Source organism: Diadema antillarum, unplaced genomic scaffold, assembly GCF_040938485.1.
Source record: "Diadema antillarum isolate AM-2024a unplaced genomic scaffold, OU_Dant_1.0 seq00000889_RagTag, whole genome shotgun sequence".
Taxonomy (NCBI): Eukaryota; Metazoa; Echinodermata; class Echinoidea; order Diadematoida; family Diadematidae; genus Diadema; species Diadema antillarum.
The window spans coordinates 1,085,402-1,111,831 of record NW_027271753.1 but is presented as its reverse complement, the minus strand read 5'-3'; the positions used below and the strand labels follow the sequence as shown (position 1 = coordinate 1,111,831).

The 26,430-nt window shown below is 35.6% G+C and overlaps 1 protein-coding gene across 2 annotated transcripts in view; it reads right to left on the bottom strand.

The window, feature by feature from the left end:
- The window catches only part of LOC139740857 (uncharacterized), a 130,077-nt gene that overhangs the window by 44,001 nt on the left and 59,646 nt on the right, over positions 1 to 26,430 (bottom strand). For both annotated transcript variants that reach the window (XM_071651437.1, XM_071651438.1), the window contains exons 3-5: positions 12,775 to 13,040; positions 9,729 to 9,811; positions 8,333 to 8,422 (exon numbers count right to left, since the gene is read on the bottom strand). In XM_071651437.1, the coding sequence (XP_071507538.1) occupies positions 8,333 to 8,422; positions 9,729 to 9,811; positions 12,775 to 13,040 (439 nt within the window). The remainder of the gene's footprint in view (positions 1 to 8,332; positions 8,423 to 9,728; positions 9,812 to 12,774; positions 13,041 to 26,430) is intronic.

The window sequence follows — 26,430 nt, the reverse complement described above, 5'->3', positions numbered from 1 at the left end:
GGTGCAGCTCACATAGATATTAAACTTTTTCTTTTTTTACTGCACAGGTATTCACGAATTGATGTAGAAATAAATTTTCATTTCTGTGACTAGAAAGTCTGAAGAATAGAGGAGACACCTTCTTTTTTTGTGTCAGGGTAGACATAGCCAAGACATTTTTTTTTTAAACCTCTTTTCTATTACTTAAATCTCTTCATTTATGTACCATTATACTACAAGTACGATAATTTTCCATTCTTACAGTGAAACAGCGCCACTCTGATGGAAGATTAAATATCATTAGTCAAAGATCTAAACAGAGTGTTAGCATTAACATTACAAAGCAGATACATGGCACTAGATAAATTTCCTAATTTAGCTTAGAGCTGGATCTTAACATTTCTGGTAACATAAATGGGAGAGCTGTCACAAGGATTTCAGTGCCAGGGCTTTGCAGACTTGAACTGGGGCATTCATCGGTGGAGGCATCCCTAAGATACTGGGAGCAGCCTCCCAAAGGATGTTAAACCCACCCCTCATGACAGCGACCACAATGAAGGGACAGGACCATCGACTGCTGCATTATGGATTTGGACATGTGCCTACTCAAAGAGACATCGAATGGGAACCATAGTCAGATTAATAAGAAAACACACAATGATTTATGGTAATGATGTTCCATTAGACACCACAGATCTTTAATGGCCTACAAGTCTGTGGGGGCAGTCTGCACAGCAGGGCTTTGTCCTGGCGATAGTGCAGAAGAATGTACCACGGGGTCAGCAGACTATATGTACTCCAAAATCCCGTAGGACTCCGTTGAATTTTTCACAAATGATCATTAGTCATGATATAACCTCAACCTAAATGCTTAATCCCCTGTCAAAAGGTGTTAAGTTCACACCCCTCCCCCTTGTCGAACTTGGAGTACAAATTGTAATGAATGATGAGAATCTATAAGTGCCTCTTTCTGAAGATTTTCTTAGTTTAAAATATTTGCTAAATAAGACTCCCTTGCCAATATCTTTGCAGTTAATGAGCGAGCAAGTTTGCTACCTGCATACCAAATGAAGCAGACATAAATTTCTTCCAAAGTACAGAAAAGTACAGTCTGCCTGCAGGGGATTTTGAACAGCAATGCCCTTTATATCAGAGTGAAACAAACTTTCACATTTACATTTTCAACCAATCTCTTAACACACCATTCTTTAACATTTATCTAAACTTCAGTATAATCTCACATTATGGATTCACAACTTTGATGATATTATTCTCCGTGTGTGTTTCTTAGTTGGGTGTTTGTTATTTTTTGTTTCAGTCAAAAATTTCAGCAAAGATGTATTAATGCTCAATTTTTTTTTCATTGCTGATCAGAATATTTACTCTGTGACAATATAATGCAAAGACAAAATGGAACAGTGGTGGGCAAAGCACTTTGTTCAGCTTTTTTTCTTTTTTTTTCTGTCACATGGTGGGATGGGGATATGTTGACTTCTCAATTACAACGAGAAAAAAAAAATCAGTGCTTTTTGCTACATTAAGACATGAGTTTGAATGATTCAGCCCTACAGAAACATGCATTGGTTCTCTCTCACACAAAGAGAATATGCCTTAATAGCAAAAATCCGACAATAAAAACCATTTTTTAACAGCAATTTGTCTGCAAATATCCATATACAATCAGACCATGTTACAGAAAAGCAAACTTAATTTCTGTACAGACAGACAGGCAGTTTTTGCAAACAAGTGATCACCAATGAAGGAGATTATATTGTGACTATCAAACTATATTTGAAGATATTTAAAAACTTTCAGTCTCAGAGTAAAACATCTGTTCCACCAAGAGCATATCAGACAGCAGAGTTTGCTAATAATCTATATTTTTAAAAATTTTCTTATGAGAAATTACATTTTGTCACATATACAAATCAATTATGCAATCAATCAATTATCATAATACTGTAAAAGTGGAAATTTTCGCGATGTTGAAATTTTCACTCATTTCGGGCAACCAGAAACTAGCGTGAAAATAAAGGCACATGAATATTTTTGCCTGCCATATGTTCTAGTAGTTGAGGTCTTGATTCCGTGGAATCAAAAAGATGCAAAACTTTTCTTACCCCGCTCAGCGCGAAAAATTAGTCGTGCGAAAATATCCACCTTTACAGTAATCAATTGGATAGAGGAAAATCTGACTCCATTAAGCATGAGGAAACTTTTATCAAAGAGGAAATGCAGTATGCAGGGAGTAAAAGTTGAATATTCTCCGCTAATGATGGCGAGCACAAAAAAATTGCAGGCATCAGGACATAGTGAAAGATAATCTGATGCATACTTATCAAACCAAGTGTAAAAGAATATGAACTTTGAGTGATGTTCTTTGTGAATACAAATAAACAAGCCATAGAGAAAAAGACGGCACCCAAATTTATCAATGTATTTCTTGGTTAGCAACTAAAATGGAGAGACCTTATTCTTTTCAACCTGCACTTTTCTTTGACCTATTCATTCCGCCATTCTCCTTGGACACAAGAAACAAGGGATGAGGGGTTCTTTTTCTCCCAAGGCGACTTGAAGTCAGGGGAAAGGGGTGACAAAATCCAATGAATTTTCCTCCTCACTTTCTGATGCTTGCTCGATTGAACGAAAAGTCAGAAAGAAAGGAAGCAAAAGAGAGAGAGAGAGAAAAAAAGTATTTTATTTTCTTCCAACATGGGAGGCCATAAAAATGGGCAAGAGAATTCCCCTGGCCCACATCCCCATCAACTAAGAGACATAATACTCTCATCTAGCACACAAACAGAACCGCCCCCTCTCCACAACCCGTGATGGTAATTAGGTATCAATTCATTATGTCTTCCGCTCACACAAATGATGCTCATACATCCCTCCTCCATCCCAGCCACTATTTTTTTTTCTGTTCTCAATTGTCCAGGGTGCCTTCTAGAAAAAAAAGGGGAGCATCACAATTATGGGCTATATTGTGGTGATAATGGGCTTTTGATTCATGGAATTTTGTATGGATTCGGCTTCACATCATTAAGTTCAAATTACCTAGCTATGAAAGCATGTTTTACAAACAGGAGGTAACAAGGCATGCAGTTGGGACGAAATCTTTGCAGAGAAAGAGGAAAAATTAGCATGAGAAGGTACTTAACACTGATTTACTGTCATGTTAGCTGTGAGAAAATAAATACTACTCGGTGAAATAAACCTTCTGTCTCTCTAAGAATATAATAGTACCGCCCAGTGTACTTTTCCAAACAAGACTTGACACAGAATATGGATAATTATTCTCAAATTGGAAGAAGGTGACACAAAGTGGGATTAGTGCCTCAAGTCATGAGCAGTCTGGACCGAGAGCCATCTAAACCAATTCTCTGACAGAAGAAGATTTTTCTAATCTCCTTTAAGTAGTTCAGTTCATTAAATGGCTCAGCTCTTTGTATATGAAAGAGAGAATCCTGTGCGTGGCTCATTACCCTAATGTGTGGATTGAGGACATCATAACTTGGGATCTTTTAGCTAAGCAATGTAACTTATCACATAACAATTATGACACAAATGGCAAGATTTGTGACAGCCTTACATTATGTGTCCAACACACTGCCTTCTTTTATCAAAAAGTAATGGCCTGTATATCACTGCAGTCATGTTTGGGGTAATTAAAAGGATATCTACCTCAAATATATAATACACGGGTTTAATAAATGCAGAAATGTTAGAGCACATCAATTTGGTCAGAGGAAAAATTGACAATATGTTCAAAAGTTATGAATTTTAACAGTTTTGCTTGGATCAAAGACACATCATTTGTGGATAAGAAGAGTACAATGATCCGTAATGTCACTGCAAAGGAACAATACAAAGAAACTACAAAGAAAATTCAACTTATTTTCTCTTTTCTAGCATTTGGAAGAGTACTTGACTAACTTTCTTCAGAAATTAGTGGGAATAATATCACCCTTACCATTATGTCAGTTACAAATGGTGCAAATGTTTACTTTTCATTTAACAAGATAAAGTTTGTGAAATTCTCTTCATATTATCTTCACAAACTTACTGAAGCTTTAAATAGATTTGGGCTAAAATCCCTTTTAATTGACATTAACCTAGCACAAAGTGAAAGAGGTGAGCAAGCAAGCTACCATAGTTTCTGAAATGCTACAGCAATCCAATTTTGGATCTTACTTAATTCACGTGGACTGGACCATTGCAGGTAGCTTTGAATGAAATGACGTACTAGTCCTAATAAGTTCATTGGTGCATATTTCCATAAAGCCTGCGGCATAACTGAATTCACTCAAGCTCATCTACTAATGGAAATAATTGGACATTGAACTAGTATGATTTTCCTTAATCTGTACCTCTCTGTCATCAGTTTCCATTCTTTTTTTTGAAAAATAAATCATGCATTACCTCAGAAACACACCCTCTACAAATGCTTTTCCACTTGAATGAATATTCACAGAAAGCATTTGTCAAACAATTTCATATCGTACTAGCACTAGTCTAGCATTTGTTTTTGACAATTTTTATCTTATGTAAGGTCTCATATTTGATCAGAAGCGGATAAAAAAAATCTTCTTACATTTATTTTTTATTTATTTATTTATCTATTTTTATCTGTTTTGTTGTTGTTGTTGTTGTTGTTTTTTTTTTTGGGGGGGGGGGCAGGGTAAGAATGGTCTTCTTTCTGGTAGATTGAGAGAGGTGGATGGGGAATGGAAATGCCCCTTGGTGTAAGGCACCAACCTCAAGCAACCTCAACCGGCTCACAGGCACAAGGGATGATAAACGAGGCTGGCCCATCAATATGGAGGAGGGGATAATTCTTGTTTCAATTCAGCTCAGCCCCCATCCCCTTCTCCTCCAGGGAATCGGCCGGATGGGGGAAGCAAGGAGCGCTCCTCCTCCCTGACAGGGTCATCGTGTTTCCATGGTTCCCAAAGGACCGTGATGCTGAGTTGCATTTTCACACCTATTGTAAGCCAATTATTCAATTGACCAATTGCTACAGTCCGGATGAGGAGAAAGGTCAGAAATCTCGATCAAAGGTACCCCAGTGATCAGAACCTTGCTCACACTTCAAAATTATGGCATTTACCAGCTGGCACAAAGAGTGAATATTGAATGCATCAAAATATGAAAGGTACTTGACTTCATTCACAATGCACTGTGGGGGTTAAACAGAAGACCTGACTCTGGCATACTAACCACTCGAGTAAACTGAATCATGATGCTGTAAAACCTCATTGTGCAAAGCAGGTCGTTACACAGGTCAACTCTTGTAATAAACCACAGGTTTTCCAAGGCGGTCACTAAATTGCTTTTCTTTCCTTGCTCAGGATTTATTTTGGAATCACAGATAAGACACTGTTTAACTATTGGTGACATTCTTACAAATTTTATGTTGACAGGGAGCATGCTCTTAATAGGCTTGTTAACGTATTGAGTGTCATCCATGCTTTCAATAATTTATAAAGATTTAACATTTATTTCGCCATGACAGGAAATACTGCCTATGGGTTGCCTATGGCAACCACGAATTAGGTTTCAGGTTATCATTCCAAAGGCTCTTTATTCCAAAGGGTTGCTAATCCAAAAATGAAATAAGGTTCATTATTCTGAAGGTTCATTTATCCAAAATTCAATAAGGTTCATTATTCCGAAGGTTCATTTATCTGAAAATTAAATAACGTTCGTAATTCCGAAGGTTCATCATTACCCACCGTCTTTGCATTTTTGGTAGACAAACCTTATTTTATTTTTGGACAATCAAACCTTTGGATTAACTAACCCTATTTCAATTTCAGATCAACGAACACCTAGGTACAGGGAATTTGTGTATTTTGGAACAAAAAACCTTTGAAATAATAAACTATACTTCATTTTTTAATTAACGAACCATCGGAATAAAGAACATCAACCCACGGATTACGATGTCAGTTCTTAGGTAAAGAACTGAGAGGCGTCATGGACATCATTAAACTTTAGCATCTATAGCAGGGCTTGACACTAACGGTGGCCCGGGGCCACCAAAAATGAAAGTCGGGCCACCAAATTTCAAAAAAGGGCAAATTTGGTGGTCCGCCTCGTGCCACCAAAATTTTTTGAAAAGTGTCATTTATCTATGTTAAGATGTTGCATCCCATGTGCCTGTCAATGAATATTCATACTTAGTCTTACCACCGATTCAGCAGTCAAATTTGTTTAAAGGATGGATGAAAAGGACTGAATGAGTGCCTGAGAGTGAGTGTTGCGAGTTTGTTGAGGTTTATTTATGAGTAGACATGTCCAGCTTCCAATTCTTACTATGATAAAACGTAAATATTTGACTATCAAAAAAAAAAGGAATTTTAATGTTTTTTATTGTTTTTGGGGGGCCACCAAATTTTTCTCTCGGGCCACCAAAAATTTGAAATTGATGATTCTGGTGGCCCCATCGGGCCATCAAATAAAAAAGTTAGTGTGGAGCCCTGTCTATAGCATTCATGTTTACCTGTGACTCAAATTAATTCTTTTCTCATCCATGTATCTGTTCACAGCAGCACACAAGTCAACCCTCGTGATGTGTTTTGTTTGTACTACCTTAGTAAAAAGTTCTCATGACTAAAGTTATGAAGAAGTACTTCAGATATGATGCCGATTATATTATAATATATGATTATATTATGATATAATATCTCAGTATATTGTGCTGGGATAGGACTGTATCTACCCCCTGGTAATATCTTTGCACTTATAAATGAGAAGGAGATATGCAAGACTTGAATCTATGTAGCTTCGAGGAAGACCAAATCAACTTGATCAGCCTCTGTATGTAGTTCATCTATTATGGACAGTAAAAGGCTTTTATACCATCTAATGCATATGCTGAAATTGTCGCATTGGTTTTATTTCACATGAATTTTGCTAATAGGTTCTCAATCATAATAATCACAACATACAAAAATTTTGACAAAAGTGAAAACAAAAATTTGCCCGACACGCACTGTCCCAGCCCCAGCACAGCAGCACTGCAATATCAAATGACTACCAGGAGTAGTGTACTGATGCCATAGACACATCAATAGCAGTCCCTGGAATAGTCTAATATACTAGTAGTAAAGGATAGCACATTTCAACAATGGTTGAACAAAACAAATTTGTTTGAGAAGTTACACTTTCTTCATATCATTTGTGCTTTTTTTTTTTACAATTATCATGATGAGAACATCACACAGCATGAAATTAACAACTCACAAATATTTCTCATCAACTGCCATTAGATCTCAGTTTAAGATATTGACAGGTACTCAAGAATTGCTTCAATTTCTGAGTCTACATCCATTGGCAATCTGAGATAAAATCATCAACTATTATCTTAATGCAAATCATATTCATATATCTATAAAAGTAAAATACACAGTATTTGCACTTGTCACTGCTGGCCATGCAGTCTATAAAAAAAATGAAAAGAATATTTTGTGGAGTTAAGTTGATTTAATTTTCTAATGTGGAGGTATGATGAATTTGATTTTGTACATGCTGATGCCATCCTCCAGTGAATGTACTGACAACGCAAGAGACTGAAAGTGACCTTCACAGTGACATATGAGTAGTGATCAAGTTTAGTACATTGTTCGAAACTATTCAAATTAATGAATTATTGCATTGAGTTGTTTTTATTGCAACTGATTGACATATTACCCTTCATTGATGTAAATAAGCAACAATTACTCAGCCTTTTGATAGAAGCCATGATAACAAACAAAACCATGGGCATACATTCATTAGTTCAGATCCGACGCGAGTATATATGCCCATGATTTTTTATCATGGCTACTACTTAAACACTGAGTAAATGGTGCTTATTTATGTCGATGAAGAGCACTTGGTCAATCAGTTGCATTAATACAAACAAATTACCTCCGCCAAGGAAGTTACATTTTTTTTCAGTGTTTGTTTGTTTGCCTGTTTACAAAATAACTCAAAAAGTTGTGAGCGGATTGTCATAAAACTTTTGGGAGAAGTTGATAATGATACAAGAAACAGGTGATTAAATTTTGGTAGTGATGCAGAAATTTATGTGAAGTTTTTGAAGAATTTTGTATATTTTACCATATAGGGTCAATGCACTTGGGAGTTCAAGCTGTGCATATTTGAGGTTTGCATATTATGCATATTAAAGCATGTGCTCTGCGCAAGGAACCATGCAGCAGGAGGCTGACGAAGTAAACACTTCTTAGCTTTTTTCGTTTTTTTTAAAGCTATCATTGGGAAATTGGGCGATTTTTTATCATGCGTGTATGGGTAGAAATGAGCTGCTTGGCGGAGGTCTGCACTCTCGGAGTGCTTTTCTAGTTCTTACCTGTGAAAGTCCCAAATAGATTGACACTGTCTCGGAGATGTAAAGAAAGCGACCGTCTCTGAACAACACAAACAGAAAGCCATCAAGACTCTGCAATATTCAGAAATGAAGAAATAATGTTATTTACATAGGGAAACAATCCATTCCTTATCATTTAAACACTCTTCTATAATTCAGTCTTATAATTGTTTATTCTGCTATCCTAAACAGCTCTAAGTCAACATATCTTTTTATTCTGTTATCAGTCTATTGTACATATAATTTTAGTTATGTTTGAATGTACCAGAGTATGTCTCATTGTTTTAAAGGGGATGGCTAGTAACTGATCAGTGGGAATCAGTGGGAATGCTGAGGGATGATTGTTCAAATCCTTGTGGGATTCATTTAAGAGTACATTATATATCTATTCTTGTGTTAAAATTATTTGCTTCAGAATGGTCTCATATTCAAGTAATGTGCAGTTTAATGTTTCCAGGTAAGCGTCCCTGGTCAGTGACGGGGCATTAATCTGCACATTACTTGAATATGAGACCGTTCTGAAGCAAATCATTTTCACACAACAGTAGATATACAATGAACTCTTGAATGAATCCCACAAGGATTGGAACAATCATCTTCCAGCATTCCCACTGATTCCCACTGATCAGTTACTAGCCATCCCCTTTAAAGAATGACTGGATTTCATCTGTGATGTGTTCAATGCAGAAAGCATTGAATAAATTTCAATTTCAATTTCAACCTAGACCAGACAGAGATGGTGTGGAACTGTTACCTTAAAGAAATTGATTTGTTAACTGCTGCTGTTGAAAAAATACACCACTGCAATTGCCAACATATGCCTTGAATGCCCAAATTTCCATTATTTACTCAAAATTCAAACTAATCAAACTAATTCAAATTAAAATTTGTCAAATCATGGATGTAAATCTGACTGCATCCACTTGATTTTGATATGAGATAAAATGACGATCACAGGAGATAAAAATTGTTTGTTGCTTAAGAGAAAAAAAAAATGACTAATGAATGTGCAGGATGATTGTAGCACAACCTCACTGCTCTCTGTAGATGACTAGATATCATATTCACAAAAGAGACAGATGTAATAATTCTGTGGAACAGACAAGAAAGATGAAGCAGTCACGTTTGTCAACCTGAATGTTCATATATTATTGACTCTGTAAAATCTGGAGTTCTTATTGACTTTAGGTTAGTTATGATACAAGATTTACAATCACTGGGTTGCAAGAGATAACAATTATTTTTATAAAACAAATGCAGCATGTTTGAAATACCAGGGTTGGATGTGATTCACTTGTCATCCAATTGGACTTCATCTAGCCTCCAATCAAGTCTTGTCACTGTGTCTCTGTACCTGCCAAAATATCCCTTTACTCACCTGTAATATGTGGCTACCGAGGTGGTGTTCATAGACTTCTCTGGCTATGGCATTAACCCCTGACTGGACATGAGCGTAGCGTCCTGCAAGAAGAAGAAGAAAAAAAAACCCACTAATTTATCAAGACTTTGTATACAAATGTAGAAGCAGAACAATAATGAGACAAACTAAGGAATTATTTGAAAGGAGGCAGGGTCTTCAAGGAGTTGAATCGTAGAAAATGTTCGAAGGATAAGATTGCTCTGAACTTTAATACTCCATTTTTTGACAGTGGACTTTTGATCCCTGTCATCATAGGTAACGAAGGCAATAGTACATTGGCAAGCACTTGATGATTCTCTGGAAATATAAAAGTACTTGAAACACATTAAAAACACTTAATGGTTCCTTCAAATCTCTTTTATTGAAATGGAAATTCATGACAGTGTACTAAAGATGAAGTAAAAAAAAGCATTGAATATAATCAAGTAGTCTTTTACATTTTTGTTTCAAGTTGTTTTGATATTTAATTTGAATCAACTTGTACAACCAAGTATTATTCAAAAACTAAGCACTCTGTCTTGTTCGATTAAATGAAATATATGCTCCTTTACTTGATGATTTAATGAAATACATACTCTTTCAAGTGATAATAAAGTTCTTGTCAAATCAATGTATTGTTAAACCTTCTTTCAGGACTGTACATTGTAGTTATTTAAGATGTTCTTGCACAAATGTGTAAGAGCACACAAAATCCACTCTCAATACAAAATGTCTTTCTGCACTGAAGTGAGCTTCAAACAGTGTGAGTGAAAAGGCACTGACAGAGGTGTTAATCTAATCAGTAGGCTCATATCCTAGTCTATTATCCCTCACCACTCCATTCAGGGAGGGTGTTAGACTCCCTGTCTAAGGCACAGCGAATAAAAAACTCAAGTGTTTCTGTAATTAACAATGTAAGAGATGTAGATTCCATACGCCAACTGCTGAATGACTGAGCTAGGAATGTCTGAATGTAGTCCCTGCTTCTGGTGACTTCAGACTAATGAAATGTCACACACAGGTGGTAGACAGATTATCTGTTCATTTTTGTCTTTGTCTATCACTGCAAGGTACATGAACTAAAGTCTCCTTGTTTCAATTTCAGACGCTGGTTCACACTTATAATATATTTCGTGTGTTCATCTAATTGTGCACTTTGCAGATTATCATGTGATATTCTCCTCTCTTTCTGTGTGATAATATGCCAGCAAGGATGTCTTCTTGGAACCATGATTGATGCTGATTCGATGCCTTCTTGGAAACATGATTGATGCTGAAATAATGAATAATCACAAGTGTCTTTCACCAAGTGTCACACTCAGACAGTATTTATAGGTACATTATGCCATAAACATATGTCACACTGAATACCAAAAAATGGGGAAATAATGGGTAATTTTGGATATTGTGGTGGCAAAAGCACTTCCTTCAAGCATCAAACCACAGTAATGACCTTTGACCTATACTTGATCATGGAATGTAAGCCACATTGTCTGAGTATGATGGCCTGTATAGTCTGATTGGTAACCTCCACATTTCCATTTTAATCTGCCTGTAAATCAGCTTCACTAAAGACAAATGGCTTAATATCAATTTTAGATTTATTCTACATTTTCAAAAATCCAATTCTGAAATAAAAATTTGCAAATATACTATTGCTTTCATTGAAGTAATCATATAAAAACATATCTAGTTCATTGTTTAATTTACACTTTCTTGTGACTAGGAAAAGCAGATGTCAATAATACATTATGTTTAATTTCATAATCTTACTAGAAATTGATGGAAAATTAAAAAGAATTAATATGAAAGAAATCATATCAGGTCCTCTATATTCATGGTTAGACATGGCAGGATTCAAATGAGTAAATTTGATTGATTGATTGATTTGATTTGATTTGATTTGATTTGATTTGATTTGATTTGATATCATTGATATGATATGATTTGATTTGATGGTTTCATATAGTGGCACAAATTGTCAAAGCTAAAAATATTCATGCTCTTTTAGTGTCTATACAGTTTTTGCGCTGAAGCTTCTCCTATTGTATGCTTTAGTTGAAGCTACATTAAGTTCCATCAATACTGTAATCCTTTTATGTTTACAATACTAATGAGCATTAACATAAAAATAATGATGATAATGATAATTATAATGATAATAATGATAATAATAATAATAACAATGATAACAATAATAATAGTGATAATAATGATAATGATGATGGCAATCATGAAGATGATGATGTTGATCAAATTCATATAACTCCTTTCAGTTGTTCATTTTGACTACTGATTATAATATACAATTACCTACTGATTATGATATACAATTACCTACTGATTATAATATACAATTACCTACTGATTACATTTATAATACATTTTTTCTATTCATAGTTGTAATTCTATCTGAAAGAGAAACATCCGTTATCAACACAAAATGACAAATACAGAAATGATAATAACAATCTGGCAATATAATAAAAGCAATAATTATTATCAAACCTACAATTCTATGGTGATATCAAAGATTAAAGAAGGTTTTCATACATCAAGACAAATGCCACCAGCTTACAAACAATGAGAAAATACATAAAATGCATTTTATCAAATTTTTGTCAATACAGTAAGTTTACCATTTCACTGTTTTCTTAATTTGTTGGCAATGAAGTGAAATCAACTTGAACAACTTGAACCTGAACCAGGATAAATTGATACCACAGCAAGTAAGAAAAGCAAGAAAAGAAAATATGTGTAGAAAATGAAAATTAGTACATCATAATATGATGTTATAATTTCTATTCCATAATGTTATCATCACAACTGTTTGAAAGACATGAACAGAAATTGTCAGATTATTTTGATAAATGATCTCAGGTGAAGAGAGACAATTACTGCTGAAAGCCAAAAGAGAATTCACATTCATTCTTTAATTATTTCCATTTCTGCTTGGGTGGAGGAGAAGAAATGAAATGTAAGTGTATCAAACTTGATTGAGTGATGTCTCAATTGTAATATTCACCTTGAAGTACTGGGAGGTGTCTGGAAGAATTGGTAGGGGTGGGGACAGTGTCTGGGTAATTGTGCCACGGTGGGTCACCCTGGATACAAAAGTGGCGCATGTGAAGGTAGCTGATGGTCAGTCGGATTATCGAGGCCTTGTCGAGCTGGCTTGTGATGGCCGCTGGGAGGGGTAGCAGCTTGGCCAGCTCGTAGAACTCATAGTTCTCCTTCCCGCGGCGCGACCGGGCGGCATCCCGTGAGCGCTCTTTGCGGATGGCAGCAATTCTGTGGGCATGATAGGGTGGCACATAAAAAGAAAAAAATCTGTTAGTCGCAGCTACTGGTAGAATGGCATGGTTGTGACTATTAAGATTATGCATGGTATATAATTCATGAACTTATGAACATATCACAGGTTTGTTGTGCTTGCTACAGAGTCACTAAAGAATGAGTGTTTGTGCATAATTGCACATCTCATATGTGATAATGTGCCAAGATTGAAGGTAATTTGTAAAAAAGAGCTCTTTTTTTCATAAGTACTGCAGCCTTACATAACAAAATCAGATATACATACATATATGATGGATTACATTGTATACGTTCAGAACTGTCAATCAACAGACAATAGAAGCTGTGTCTTTTACTATTTATGACCTCATCTCACTGGTCAAAATGATGAGGTTTTTTTGGAGAAAAAATGACACTTTTCAAAAATTGTCAGCATCCCACAGAGCAATTGTAAAAGCCACAATGAGATGCAAATACTGCTACACTATCTGGTTCTAGCGTCAAAGGGCCCCCCAGACGCGACCCGCTCTCAAGTAGTCGGCCCCTTCATTTGGAATGCAATGAGGAGAATAGGTCCCTACAGACTTAACACTCCTTTATCGCCCAGTCTCATTATATTTCTTCTCATTTGAACTCTACCATATCTAGAGAAGAAATGAGCAGGCAGCAAAAAGACAGGAAAAGACGGAAACCTGGCACTCCTTTACCAGAAGTCGCCCGCTTCCAATCGTCATAGCGATGGAGAGGGGATGGGGGAGCTCGAGCAACGGCTCTTCTGCTGCTCCCAGGTGTACTTCAGTGCTTTAACCCATAAAAGAGGCTTCCCTTCTTCTTTCCTTTGTAGGACAGACTTGTCAGCTATATCCTTCCCTAAGTTAGCAACTTCTTCCCAGCAAAGTCTGTTTCTTCTTTTCCATCTTCCCAAAAAGACTCCACAGAGCTCTGCGAGGAATATTTTCATGTAGGAGCTCATTTTTTCCCCTCAAAGGAGGTTGCATTAATACAGCCTCTCTCAAATTACAAAGGAATTGGTTGCTTTAAAAACTGTCCTTGATGATCAGCACATCCTTTTCTAAGAACATTTAAAAACAGGAAAACCTGCAAAGAACTTCATTCCATCCGGACAATTATTATTTCCGATATAGAAGCACTAGTATTTCAAACAAATAGGACAAGATTCTATACATTCTTTAAGATGTTACACAGGCCTTTTCCCATTTTCTTCTATTCTAAAAAAAAAATACTCACATCCCAAAATAAGTAACACAGAAATGAGTTTTCACATGCTTACTAAAAAATAATTACTTCCGAGATGCCACTGTAAATGCACAGGTATGACACTAAAAACAGGAGGAAATCCAAAAAGCTTTTACGTCAAGGATACATATTTATAATAAAAAAAAACATGCTACTATAGTGTCCTGCATTGCAATAAAGGTATTTAAAGGCACCAATATTCACACATTTATTTTCACAAATTAAAAAGGTGTGAATGTTATGATACTTCAACTCCAGATGACATTGCATCCCCTAAATCTTCCAAGTTTTTCTCAAGTATCCCCTTGATAGACAATAAGATTTGAATTAAGTACAACCAAGTCTACTCTTAAGCTAAATCATAACAGTTTTCAGTCATCATTTAGCTGTGTTTATCGTTTAATGTAATGATTCCATATTTGACAAGATATTGATCAAAAAGTAATTACCACATTACCAATGGTTACACAAGCAAAGATATTACCTGTTAAATGCACGGCACTTAAGAATATTATATTGCATTTGACACTAGAATTTCATCTCCTGAAATTTTTCAATATGAGCAGAAAATGATGTTCATTCTTTACAGAAAGATACTCTACCACTCAGTATGATTTCATAGGGGAAAAAACAACTCTGATTTGCAATTTTCATGCACAAAAATGAAATCAATACATATATTGCTAAATCTTTAGTCAATTTTCATTATGAGTGAAATAAAGCTTATTCTTGGCTATGTACATTTCAGAATCACCACTCACTCTACGAGACAAAATTCTTCTTTTATGGAATACCAACTGTGTCATCATATGCCTTGAATTCTGATCAATATTATTGACACATTTTCGTTCTTTGTACAGATACATTATTTTCACATATATGAAATGACATCGTTTCACAATAACATTTGATATGAAGAAAGCACACACTGTTAGACTTGATACCCCCAAGACAAAAAAAATGCATACACTGAAAAATGGATTGTAATGGTAATAATTCATTCGGCGTAGTACACAACTTGCTTATGAATCAAAGAATGTTCTTTTTTTTTTGTAGATTCTCAAGACCAAAACTTTTTTTTTTCAGGTATCCTTCTCTGTCTCACAAACAAATATTTATTCATGAAGGTTTTCACATAGGTATATGAATTTATTCTGTACAGGCCAAACCAGGACCAAGAAATATCCACTGAATCATGATTTGATGGGGCAAAAGTATGTAACCATCTGCGGGTGCAATACAAACAGTATGTTTTGCAATATTTTTTTCTCAAAGGATTAATATTCTGGCCCGCTTTAAAAACAAAATAATAAATGTCACAAGAAAATTGAAGGTTATCAAGTAATACTGCTCAAATAAAATGAAAGGTGTAGAGTTTATGTAACAAAGTACAGAGCAACCTGTGTGTTGAACTTTCCTTGCCCGCTCCCCATCGTCTTCCAATATCTGACAAATCTAAATCGCAATTTCTCCAAGTCCAGAAACTGTTGAGGAGAATGAATCAAGGAGGTTGCTCCTAAGACAATAGTCAAACAAATTGAACTATATACCAGAAATCTTAATCAATGTTTTCACAAATTTATGCAAACATTAACCTTTGCCTTTGAAATGGGGTTATTAATATAATTTCCTAGTCAATGAATAAAACCATCCCGAGGAGGACTTTAATACTTTCAGCCAAATTAGCCTGCATATTTATAGGCTTTGTGTTGCCATGCTTCATACATTTAATCTTATGTTTGAACAATGCCGATGCCCAGGACTCCAGAATCAATGAGAGAGCGATGGCTGGTATCGGGGGGAAAGGGTGTTTGATGCCTATACATACTTACATGCCTACACATGGCATGCAGGGAGGGAAAAAAAATCTCAAAGAGTGGTGGAGATACAGATCCCTCCTACTTTATCTCATTGAGAGGATGAAATACTTAATTTGGAAGATTTGCCAAGAAATGTCACATGTTCTTTTCTGTGCCTCCTTCTCCCGACTTCATCCAATAGTACCAGGTGCACTTTCCCTTAAGATGTTGTCCTTTCTTTCATTTTCTGCATCTCTTCTGTATCTCTCCTCAAGAAAGAACCTTTCCATTTCTCTCTTCCCCTCACTTCGACCGGTGTCTGGCCGAAGCTATTCACCAGAATTACACACAATTGCTGAGTCACTATAGGAGTGCTGTAGCCTTGCTATGGAGATGGGGACAAGACAATTGCCGGGGTGTATCTGGGTATAATAGGGCGGGATAAATGACGGATCTTAAGATCCTTTCTAACCCAGGCTAGGATTGCTCTTTGATCATTAGACCAGCATCTTTGCCCTACCTTATTGATGCCACTCGATAACAAGATGCTTAGAGTATCTTCTCCACATATTTCTTCATCTGTTAAATTCTAAAATTGCTGACTCAGTCAACCAACCTGACTGAATCTACATCTATTATATAGTACAAAGTGAAAAAAACCCAAAACATTACACAGGTATTGGCATTTGTGAAATTTGATAGACTAGATGTCACAAGTATTTGTAAAATCTTAATATTGTTAGTTAATTGATAAGAACAATGAAAATATACACATAATTTCAGCCAGCTCGTAGGCATCATTACTCAGTGACAATAATAAACTTAAGAAAACAACAACACATAGAATGATGTCCATAATGTATTCATATGAATGATGACTTGAATGGTGCACAAATTTTGATTGATCATATGATTCATTCCACTTTCACCATCTGCTTCTATCAAATGCACAAGACACAATTTAAAGGCTGTTCAAGAGATTATCTCACTCACAAGATACTTATTATCAATGTCCCTCAAAGGGTGTGAACGAAAACTCTGAAATCCCTGCATTCTATATTCCAATCTAAGTGCAAGGCCAGTATTAGTTCATTTGGAGGTTTATCTTTAACCATCCCTGAATCTTGGGGATTTAGACAATCTGATCAAAGACAGTAAAACATGAGACATTGATACATAGATACACTCACTTCAGATCCGATGTCTATTCCATCTTAAAATTTTGCAGTTAAAACATGATAACTTACTACTAATAATATAGCCTTAGTTTGGTGAATATTCTTACACACTTTTTCACAAAATTCAAAAGTTGTCTACAGTATTGTCTATTGTTGGCACTACTCTTTCAGAGGCCCGTTTTATTATGTCTGTTTTACCATCACCGAATTTAACATGTACAATGTATGTTTGAAGAAGGCCACGTTTGATAGACATCATGGTCATGGATTTCAGCACCAGACAAGATTTGAACTTGGGGCCTCCTGTAAGGTCTAGGGATTACTAAACATATACCACAATTTTTCTTATGCAGTGAACCCATTTAATGACAGCACAGAATTAAGAATAAATAGTCTTATTCACCAATGAAGATTTTAGTCTATGATAGGATGTCAGTCATACGCATGGATATGATTCTTCAATCGTTATGAAAGCCAGTTAAAGCCAACAAGCATCAGCTTTCTTAACTTTCATGTGTTTGGATTCTTTAGATTATATAAACTTTAATAAGCTGTATGTTGTGTCTTTAACTTTATTTGTCAAATATTACAACAGAAACAATGAAAAAGCCAACCATACTATGTGCATGAAAGTATTGAGAAAATGAATATGGTCTTTAAATTCAGATGCAGTCAAGCATGTGGCAGGAAAATTCCAAAGGCAGAAAAAGTAGACATGTGAGCAATGTTTTTAATTGCATTAATACCATGAGGCAATTATCATCACAATGCATGCACACAGACATTCATTTTTCACCTGCACAAGAACTTGTTAAAAGGTATAACCTGGGATTTATTTGGAGTATACTCCCTGCAATTCAACATGATGTAACCTACATTAATTTCCTCTAACCTCACAGCTCAAATTTCTGATAAATCCCAAAAAGTGTGTTTCTGAGGGGTTTTTTTTTCCTCAAGTCATAACATCTTAAGACTCTTCAATTCAACTCCAAATTCTCATAGCTTTTTACCTACATTACCCCATTTTGGATTTTATCAAGCTCTTCAAATTTATCGGGATGACACGGTGGCAGGTTATGTATGCATATCAACATTTTCAACCATGCATCATTAGAAATCATGATTCACATCATCTTTGCGTATTTCTTCAAAAGTATTCTTCCTTTCTTTGCATGTACACAAACAAGACATAACAACCTGAAATTGAAATATTGAATGTAATAACAACTTAGCACATACACACATACATCGCTACAATAAAAAACTAAAAATTTTGCCCAACACCATAAAGAATAATATTCTACATAAAAGTTGCCCCCCCCCCAAAAAAAAGAAGCTATTTAGTTTTTGTGAAACAAGTATATGCCAGACTAAAGCCAATGAAATTTTGTTTTGAATGGTCGAGTAATTTCATTCACGATATCATATATTTTTGGTTTCTTTGGAAATCAGGTATGACTTTTAAAACTGCAAGATAAAACTATTGAAAGCAATCCACACTTGAAGAAACCAACAATGACTATTGACATGGGACTTTTTTTATGGGGGGATGGGGGAATGCAGAAATCTTAAGATACGATAGTAACTGAAATAAATAACTAAATAGACAATTACTTTGTGTATGGTAGTTCCTTCTCTAGATTTCAGCCATTCCATCATAACATGATATCTTCAATTATGTTTTTGGAATTTACCACTGATTTCTTGCAAATAATCATATGGTTTTTTTCAATATTTGTACACATAACCAATGATTCTTGACTAACTACTAAAAGTACCTTCAAGGAGTGGTGAAGAAAAACATATAAAGGAGTATATCCACTATGAATCAAGCTCACACAACCAAACTTAATGTAATCCTAGAAGAAATTTTCAAAGTGTGCCAACCAGTTCAGATGTTTACTGCTTTTAATGCCTGGACAAAAGTGGATTGATGAATGTCACACCTGACAAATGTGGTCCTTCTGCCATTTCTACAATCAGTCACAATCGAGGCACTTAAGAAATATGGTTTCCCATTCAAACCACACTCAATCAGATCAATTTCCACTGCACCACTTGACCATAAAAAAGTCAGGACATGAGGACAGAGTGAATAGATAGCTAACCTGCAGATTTTAAAAAGGCAGTCTTGCGCATGCAGGAATCAACTTGCATTTTCATTACCATTCTTGCCAGATTTTTTTTTTTCCCTTCTCATCTTCTCTGTCACATTTTCCGCCATCTCTGACACGGGCACTTACGGATCATTGGAGATTGAAGGAGTGATGTGTGGTCTGACCGATGCTTGTGGCATAGTCTTCAATCAGGGAGCTTAATTTGCTCTCCCACCCTGATTGATATGATATCGTGGAGTGGATAAACTTTTTCACGCTCATGTAAGCGTCGATGGAGACGGATCACTTTGTAAGACATCCCTGATAAGGCGTCTTTTCCAACACAAGAGGATTTATCTACAATGAGTATTGTAATGCGTTTGTGACTTGACTCCAAAGTGAGGAGAACTGCTATTTGCACATGTAAATTTCAGCATTGCATACATCAATCACACAAAGTGATGAAGAAATTGGAAAATTTTACACGAGGTGTGGGATTGCGTCAATGAAGGCAAGCTAAAATAAAATCAATTTCAGTAAAATGTGGTTGAGGTATTATATGTACTGATCTTTTTGTTTTGTTTTTCAGTCTGGTGTCATTGGTTGATTCAGAGGGCATTAAAGTTGTACTGATATGGGAGATGGAGGAAATTGACCATGACAGTGAGTTACTGCCAAAAGCCTCGAGCTTTTAGTATTTCTAAGACCATATCATATTAACTTCCATATTGAATGCATTGATGAATCAAATGGAGAGGACCTAATATTTTCGAGGAAGAAGTGTGGTTCAAAAGAGGGCAGGCTCCTAGCAATTAAAGATAATTCAATATTGAAGATGAAATTCGGGCAACTTCCAAGAATTTAAAGTAAGTTCCTTATTCAAGTAATAGGTCCACTACTAGCTGAGGAGGGTAAATGGAATATTTGAATACACAAAATCTGTTGAAGTTTTAATCTTAATAGTTATCATTATTATAGGGGACCTATTGATGATGAAACATACCTCAAATTTAAAACATAGAAAAAAATACATAAATTTGGCATTGCAATCATCACCATTGACCCTTTAAGTGTATTGGCACATAGGAACATTTTCAAATGTAATTTATTCAATTATGAAAATTGTAAACTTTATATTCTTACATTTCCAGGTTGGTTTTGTAGACAGGTGATATATTTGGAGAAATGATTTTAAAGTTTGAAGTACAGGTAACTATTTAAAAAAAATCAGTTTTATACCATCTTATTGTAAAAAGAAGAAGAAGATATCAATAAACTTGCATCTAGTGTCTGGTCTGATTTGAAATAGTTGTGAACAAAATAATCAGTATGATTTCATCAAAATGAAAACTTGTTTTAACATTTCCTGGGATTCACACACTAATCTTTGTGAACAATTTCAAATGAGGGAGATTATAGGTTCTCTAAATAATCATAGCTACCAATCAAATTTCACTTGAAATATGTCATATGCAAAGGAATATGAAAATTGCATTGTGTAACATATAGACAAAACTATAATGATAATACAATACAAGACTATTCTTTGCAGGCAAACCTCTTTTTTTTACAGAGAAGTCATTATTAGAAAAATTATATATATATTTGACAATATTAACATTAATTTTACAATGATAGCTACAAAATTGCATCCAACATTAGCCAACATATTAGGCATTCTGATTGGAAATTACTAAGGTGCAAATGACATGACATAGGATATGGATTTCATAGTAAGGTGCACATGTCATAGAAAATGAATACAAGGAGTGTATGAACAAGAAACAGGTGGAAACTCACACGCTGGTATCAAGAGCTGGGGAGAAGAGAGCCCTGGGGATATCACAGTATAGACAGTCCATGATCCTTACTACCAGCAGACGCTAGATGTCGCACGGACCAACCTCTGCCTACAACAACCTTCAAGCACAAACTCAGAAGTGTGGCCCCCTTTATGTATGAGACTGATAAGATCTCTCATTTCATGACTAGTGTGGAAGAGGATGCCCTTTTTTATATCCGAGGGAAGGGAAACTCTATCAAGACTCCAGCCTAGCTTGCCCCGCCAATAATGCATCCATTACAATGCAATAGGAGGTTCATTAAAAATGCAAACCATGCCGAGATACGAACCCAAAACAGACTCTGCGTGATAGATGCCCCTTTCGGCGGAGCCTGACGTCTTATTTTGGACAAAACACTCCCCGGAGACTACGAATCTTCTTTGATATGTCTCAGAAATAAAGGAAGACTATTTAATATGCAGATAGTTTTGCGAGGGAAAACCATTTACGCTGGACATAGGATTAATAGCCAGTAGGGAGGGAATCTTCCAAACCTTATGGCAAATCATTACTTTGTTCCTAATCGGGTCGGTAACAATTGAGGTGTAACCGATTCTAACGAAACTAGATGCTTACCGGCGCCCCCCTACGTTGTAAAGGACCGCCTATCTTACTGGTCCTGCGTCACTGTGGGATTCCTGAGAGACATGCCTCCAATACAGATTTGACGCTGCCTCGGTGGCGCTACATGCATATTGATTTGGGATGGTGTCGCGAAGAGTATTGCGCGGGGAGGGAAGTGGTGATGGGGGTAATGTCACTATGTATGGAGTTGACACCAGTACGACGATATTCTCAACACCACCTCATCATTGCCCAATACCCAGAGGTGAGCGCTTGATGCGCTACAAAATTAACCATTACTGTAATCAGGTAATTATGCTAATTAAAACGAGCTTGGGGCCAAACTTCTTGGGGGATGGTATTTGGCCACTTTCATATTTTCTCAGCCTATATCTTTGTAACCTTAAGCCTACTTGCACCGAGGGTATCACCATTCAGATGAAGGGTTGTATTTCATTGCACTGGGAATTAACTTCACATTTCATCCTCTAAATCTGCATACCTCATTTTTTTTATACTCTCAGTTCTTAATCATACCTTTTTTTCTTGCATCTAATCATATCATAGTATAGAAATATGATTCATTTATTCAGTTTGTATTGCATATTATGTTGTCTTATAGTGACTTCAAGGATATATGTATATATATATATATATATATAAAGAATATATAATCAGTCATGAATTCCTTCATTGTACTTAAAAGACAAAAACACAAATTAACATGAAGCAAAGGATTTGGAGAATTTCACTAACTTATCCTATTCCACTGGTGGGAAAAAGTGTTTTGCATAAGTTGCTACAAGACCACAACTTACAAGTCAAACAATCATCTCAACAAACTTTTACTAAGCATAGAGAAAGAATGAAGCAGTTACGAACAGTGGGTTCTGATTATCCCCCTCCCCCCCCCCCATTCATACACTGCCAAAATAATGACAACTGTTCAATCCTTCCAATAGGAAAGGTTTCCATATAAATATATATATACATTTATTTCTGAAGACAGCAATATGTCAAAGTTTAAAGCATAATGCATGATGGATAATAGTTACTACAGCTCATCCTTGCTTTTAATTGGCTCAGGTTAGATGTTGAAGATAAAATGACGGTCAGTTCTATAATTCTATTAAGTGGTAAACGTACCAAATAAGATATCACAAATTACTGCACGAGCTGGAATTTTTGCGTACAGATATTTTCGCGAATTGCTACTTGGAGGACATTTTCGCGTGTTGTTAATTTCGCGGTTGCGAGGGTCTAACTGAACTTACTTATTTGCGTGTTGTTATTTTCGCGTGTTGTTATTTTCATGGTTCAAAGGCGATTCGCGAAAATAAAACCACCTCAAAAATTTCAGCTCGTACAGTACCAAATGAAATGTGCAAATATCATTCAGTCATTGAATGCATCATACAATCCACATATTAAGTGAAAAAATTGTACTCATTGTAATATTTACATGACACAAGCATTTTGACAATATTCAGTCATCTGTATTTGTCTCAGACACATTTTTATAATCAAAATAGGTATATTTTTCAACTCAGCTTTTTCAATTTAATTGGTGAAGCTAGCATACAGCTTAAGTGAAAGCTGTTCATTGTGTGTGTGTGTGTGTGTGTGTGTGTGTGTGTGTGTGTGTGTGTGTGTGTGTGTGTGTGTGTAAACACACAGCTTCATATCCTTACCCAAACCCCATTACACCTTGCACCTACCTACTGTATATGGTGTTTTGTACTCATACTTGGTTTTGAGCTTACACCAGATTTCTTGCAGAAATGTGAAATGGAAAAATTTTTTGACTGACTGAGTAAAAATACAATGGCAAACTTCATGATTCAAACATTTTATGTGTTTTGCTTTTGTTTGTTTTTTGTTGCTGTTGTTTGTGTTTTGCATTTGTTTGGTTTTTTTCTGTTTTGTGAGTTTGTTCGTCTGCTTGTTTTTGCTTTTAACACATTTGCCATGCACTGTGTAGTTGTATTTTACAAAAATGACATTTTTCATGTCAAATGGAAGATGCAGATTACAGAAAAGATGGCCTAAAAATTATTCCTGATGTCTGCACACTCAAAGTATCTCCCTGTTATCACAGAAAGACATCTTACTTTAGCAGATATACTGATCCAACTACGGTAGCATCCTTTTAGCCAGTCATATCTCCACTATCCCTTTTCAACCTATGATTCTTGACATTGCACACTTACAAACAACTTTGTCACCCTGTGAGCAAGTTGAGCTCTGCTGAGGTTTTGTGTTGTTATTGTTGTTGTTGTCATTATTGTTCTGTGTGGCCGTGTGTATATAATTTTGGTCACATTTTCCTGGCATGCATGGCAAAATGTAGTGTCTTTGCCATAAATTTGCTATGTTGTACATTTTATATGTTTGCCTTTTAAAATCATAGTAAGTTCTGTTTACAGTATAAGCATCATATATCAATGAGCAAATGTACAATGGTATATAGATGAATTTGATATGAATATATTCTATTGGCATAACAAATTGGTGCTTTCATTGTTTTGTTCCCAGTGCGCCACATCTTACAAGTTTGGCTTTTTAGTGGAACACTGTTTTCTGTCGTGATGAATACTTACAAGTACTTCTTTTTTTTTTGTTACCATGACAAAGTGTGCACTGTTTTTTTTTTAATGACATCATTCGTGCATATACTTTATATTGTATTAAAAAAATATTTCCTTATCAGATGAATGAAAGACAAATCAACAACTTGTATTGCTTTGAATCATGTTTTCTTGTTCTTTTTTCTTGATGAAAATAAACAAACTATTGAACTATTGAATCGAAAAAAAATTGATCATCTATACTCCAGTGTCATTGGATACAGCCAACAGCAAGATATTTCTTAGTATTGGTATCTATTGCTGAGGCATAATGATGGGTGATCTTGGGGTCTCGTGAGGGAAAACATATTAAAGTTGGTGGCTTAATTTGCATTTTCTTCAATCTAATTTCATCATTTTTTTTTCTCTCATCACATCACCTATCACACGTAAAATGTGTTTGAAGAAGTATGTTAATGCAACCAACTTTCTTTAATTTTCATCTCACTCTCTCCCATCTTACATATCTCTCCTCCCCACATCCCCATTAGATGGGTGCCGTAGCAACGCATCATGCGTGTTTGCATTTGTGCTCACCAGAGAGCACAATATGCTACATTTCCCCCCGATTCGGTTACGCGCCCTGATCAATGCAGCCTCCACTGCCGAACACTATTGCGTTTCGTTTCACGACGAGCTGCGACTCGCATCGAGTGTATTATTGATTTTGTGGCGTTGCGGTCATGGACTCAGAGGCAGGGGTTTCTCGGTCAGAGAATTCATTCTTGTGGTTTTGTTCTCCGGGCGATGGAGGTTTCTGACCTTCACCTTTCAAGAGACTCATGACATGATGAAGCAAAATGAAACAAGATAAAAAATGGATTGGTGGCAAAAAAAGGCCTGGGAACAGAATGTTGACCAGTGAGTGATTACACAACGAGATGTACTCGATGATTAATGCAGAGATGACTGGGAGACAGAAGGGAATATCTACCAGTAAGAATTTTTTATTGCATTAAATTTGGATGAAGGAAGATAGTGAAGACGTGAATGTGTGTATCAAATGTGTGTGAAGCTGATAACAATGTACAGCTGTGGTATGAAAATCACCATTTATTTGTAAGTAGCAACATATTGTGGTGAAGTCATCAAGACAAATAAAAAAGAAAATACTGTATCTTTTTTCTTTCATTAAACTAAAAATCCTGAAAATGATCTTGGATTTCTCAGGGTGCATAATTCTTTTTGTATCTTTAATACCTTTCTTTGAATACCTTAATATCTTTTCATATCAAGTGTGTGTTTTGTATCAATTTATCTTTATATGAAGAGAATTTGTTTCTAAGTGCCAAGAGAATGCAACTGTAGATGTTTCTTTTCCTGTTTCTCTCCATTAGTGAGAATGGGTAAGAGTATCAAATCATCCATTATGTTGTTATTTCCTTTCTTTGTAATTCACTTTGTGTTTGTTGAAACACCTTTTGGTGACTATGGTATTCTATGTGTATTGTTCTTCTAGTTTGTACATTCCAATTGATGTTCATTATATCACATTTTATGTATTATTTGTATCCTTTTAATGATTATGTGGAAATAAAGTTGAATTAAATTGAATTGAATATAATCACATATTATCTAACTTTGATAAACTTCCAGGCAAGACACAAACTTTATGAAACCAAGAATACAAAAGCATACCTTGTTGCCTGCCCAGCAGAGGGGTCCTTGCATGAAATTTCAACTCAATTTTGGTTTGTGACATAATCAGATACAGTTTTCAAAACTCTTTCATATGATGTAGGGCCCCTAGTAATTATAATTTTTTTTTTTTGTGATTTTCACACATGAAAACCTTAAGTCCTTCTGTTGGGCTGATGACAACCTGTATATTTCCATCATTCAAGTCATTCAACGTCGCCGTTGTGCTGGTACTGTACTGTAGATACAGGTAAGTCTAAAAAAAGGGTCATTACACTCTTAGTGTTACTAACCTTTCAACATGAATGTGCATTGAAAATCATTAACAATAGGAAGAATTCAAACCCTATTGACGAAATACCAATGATGCATGTCTAGTCATGA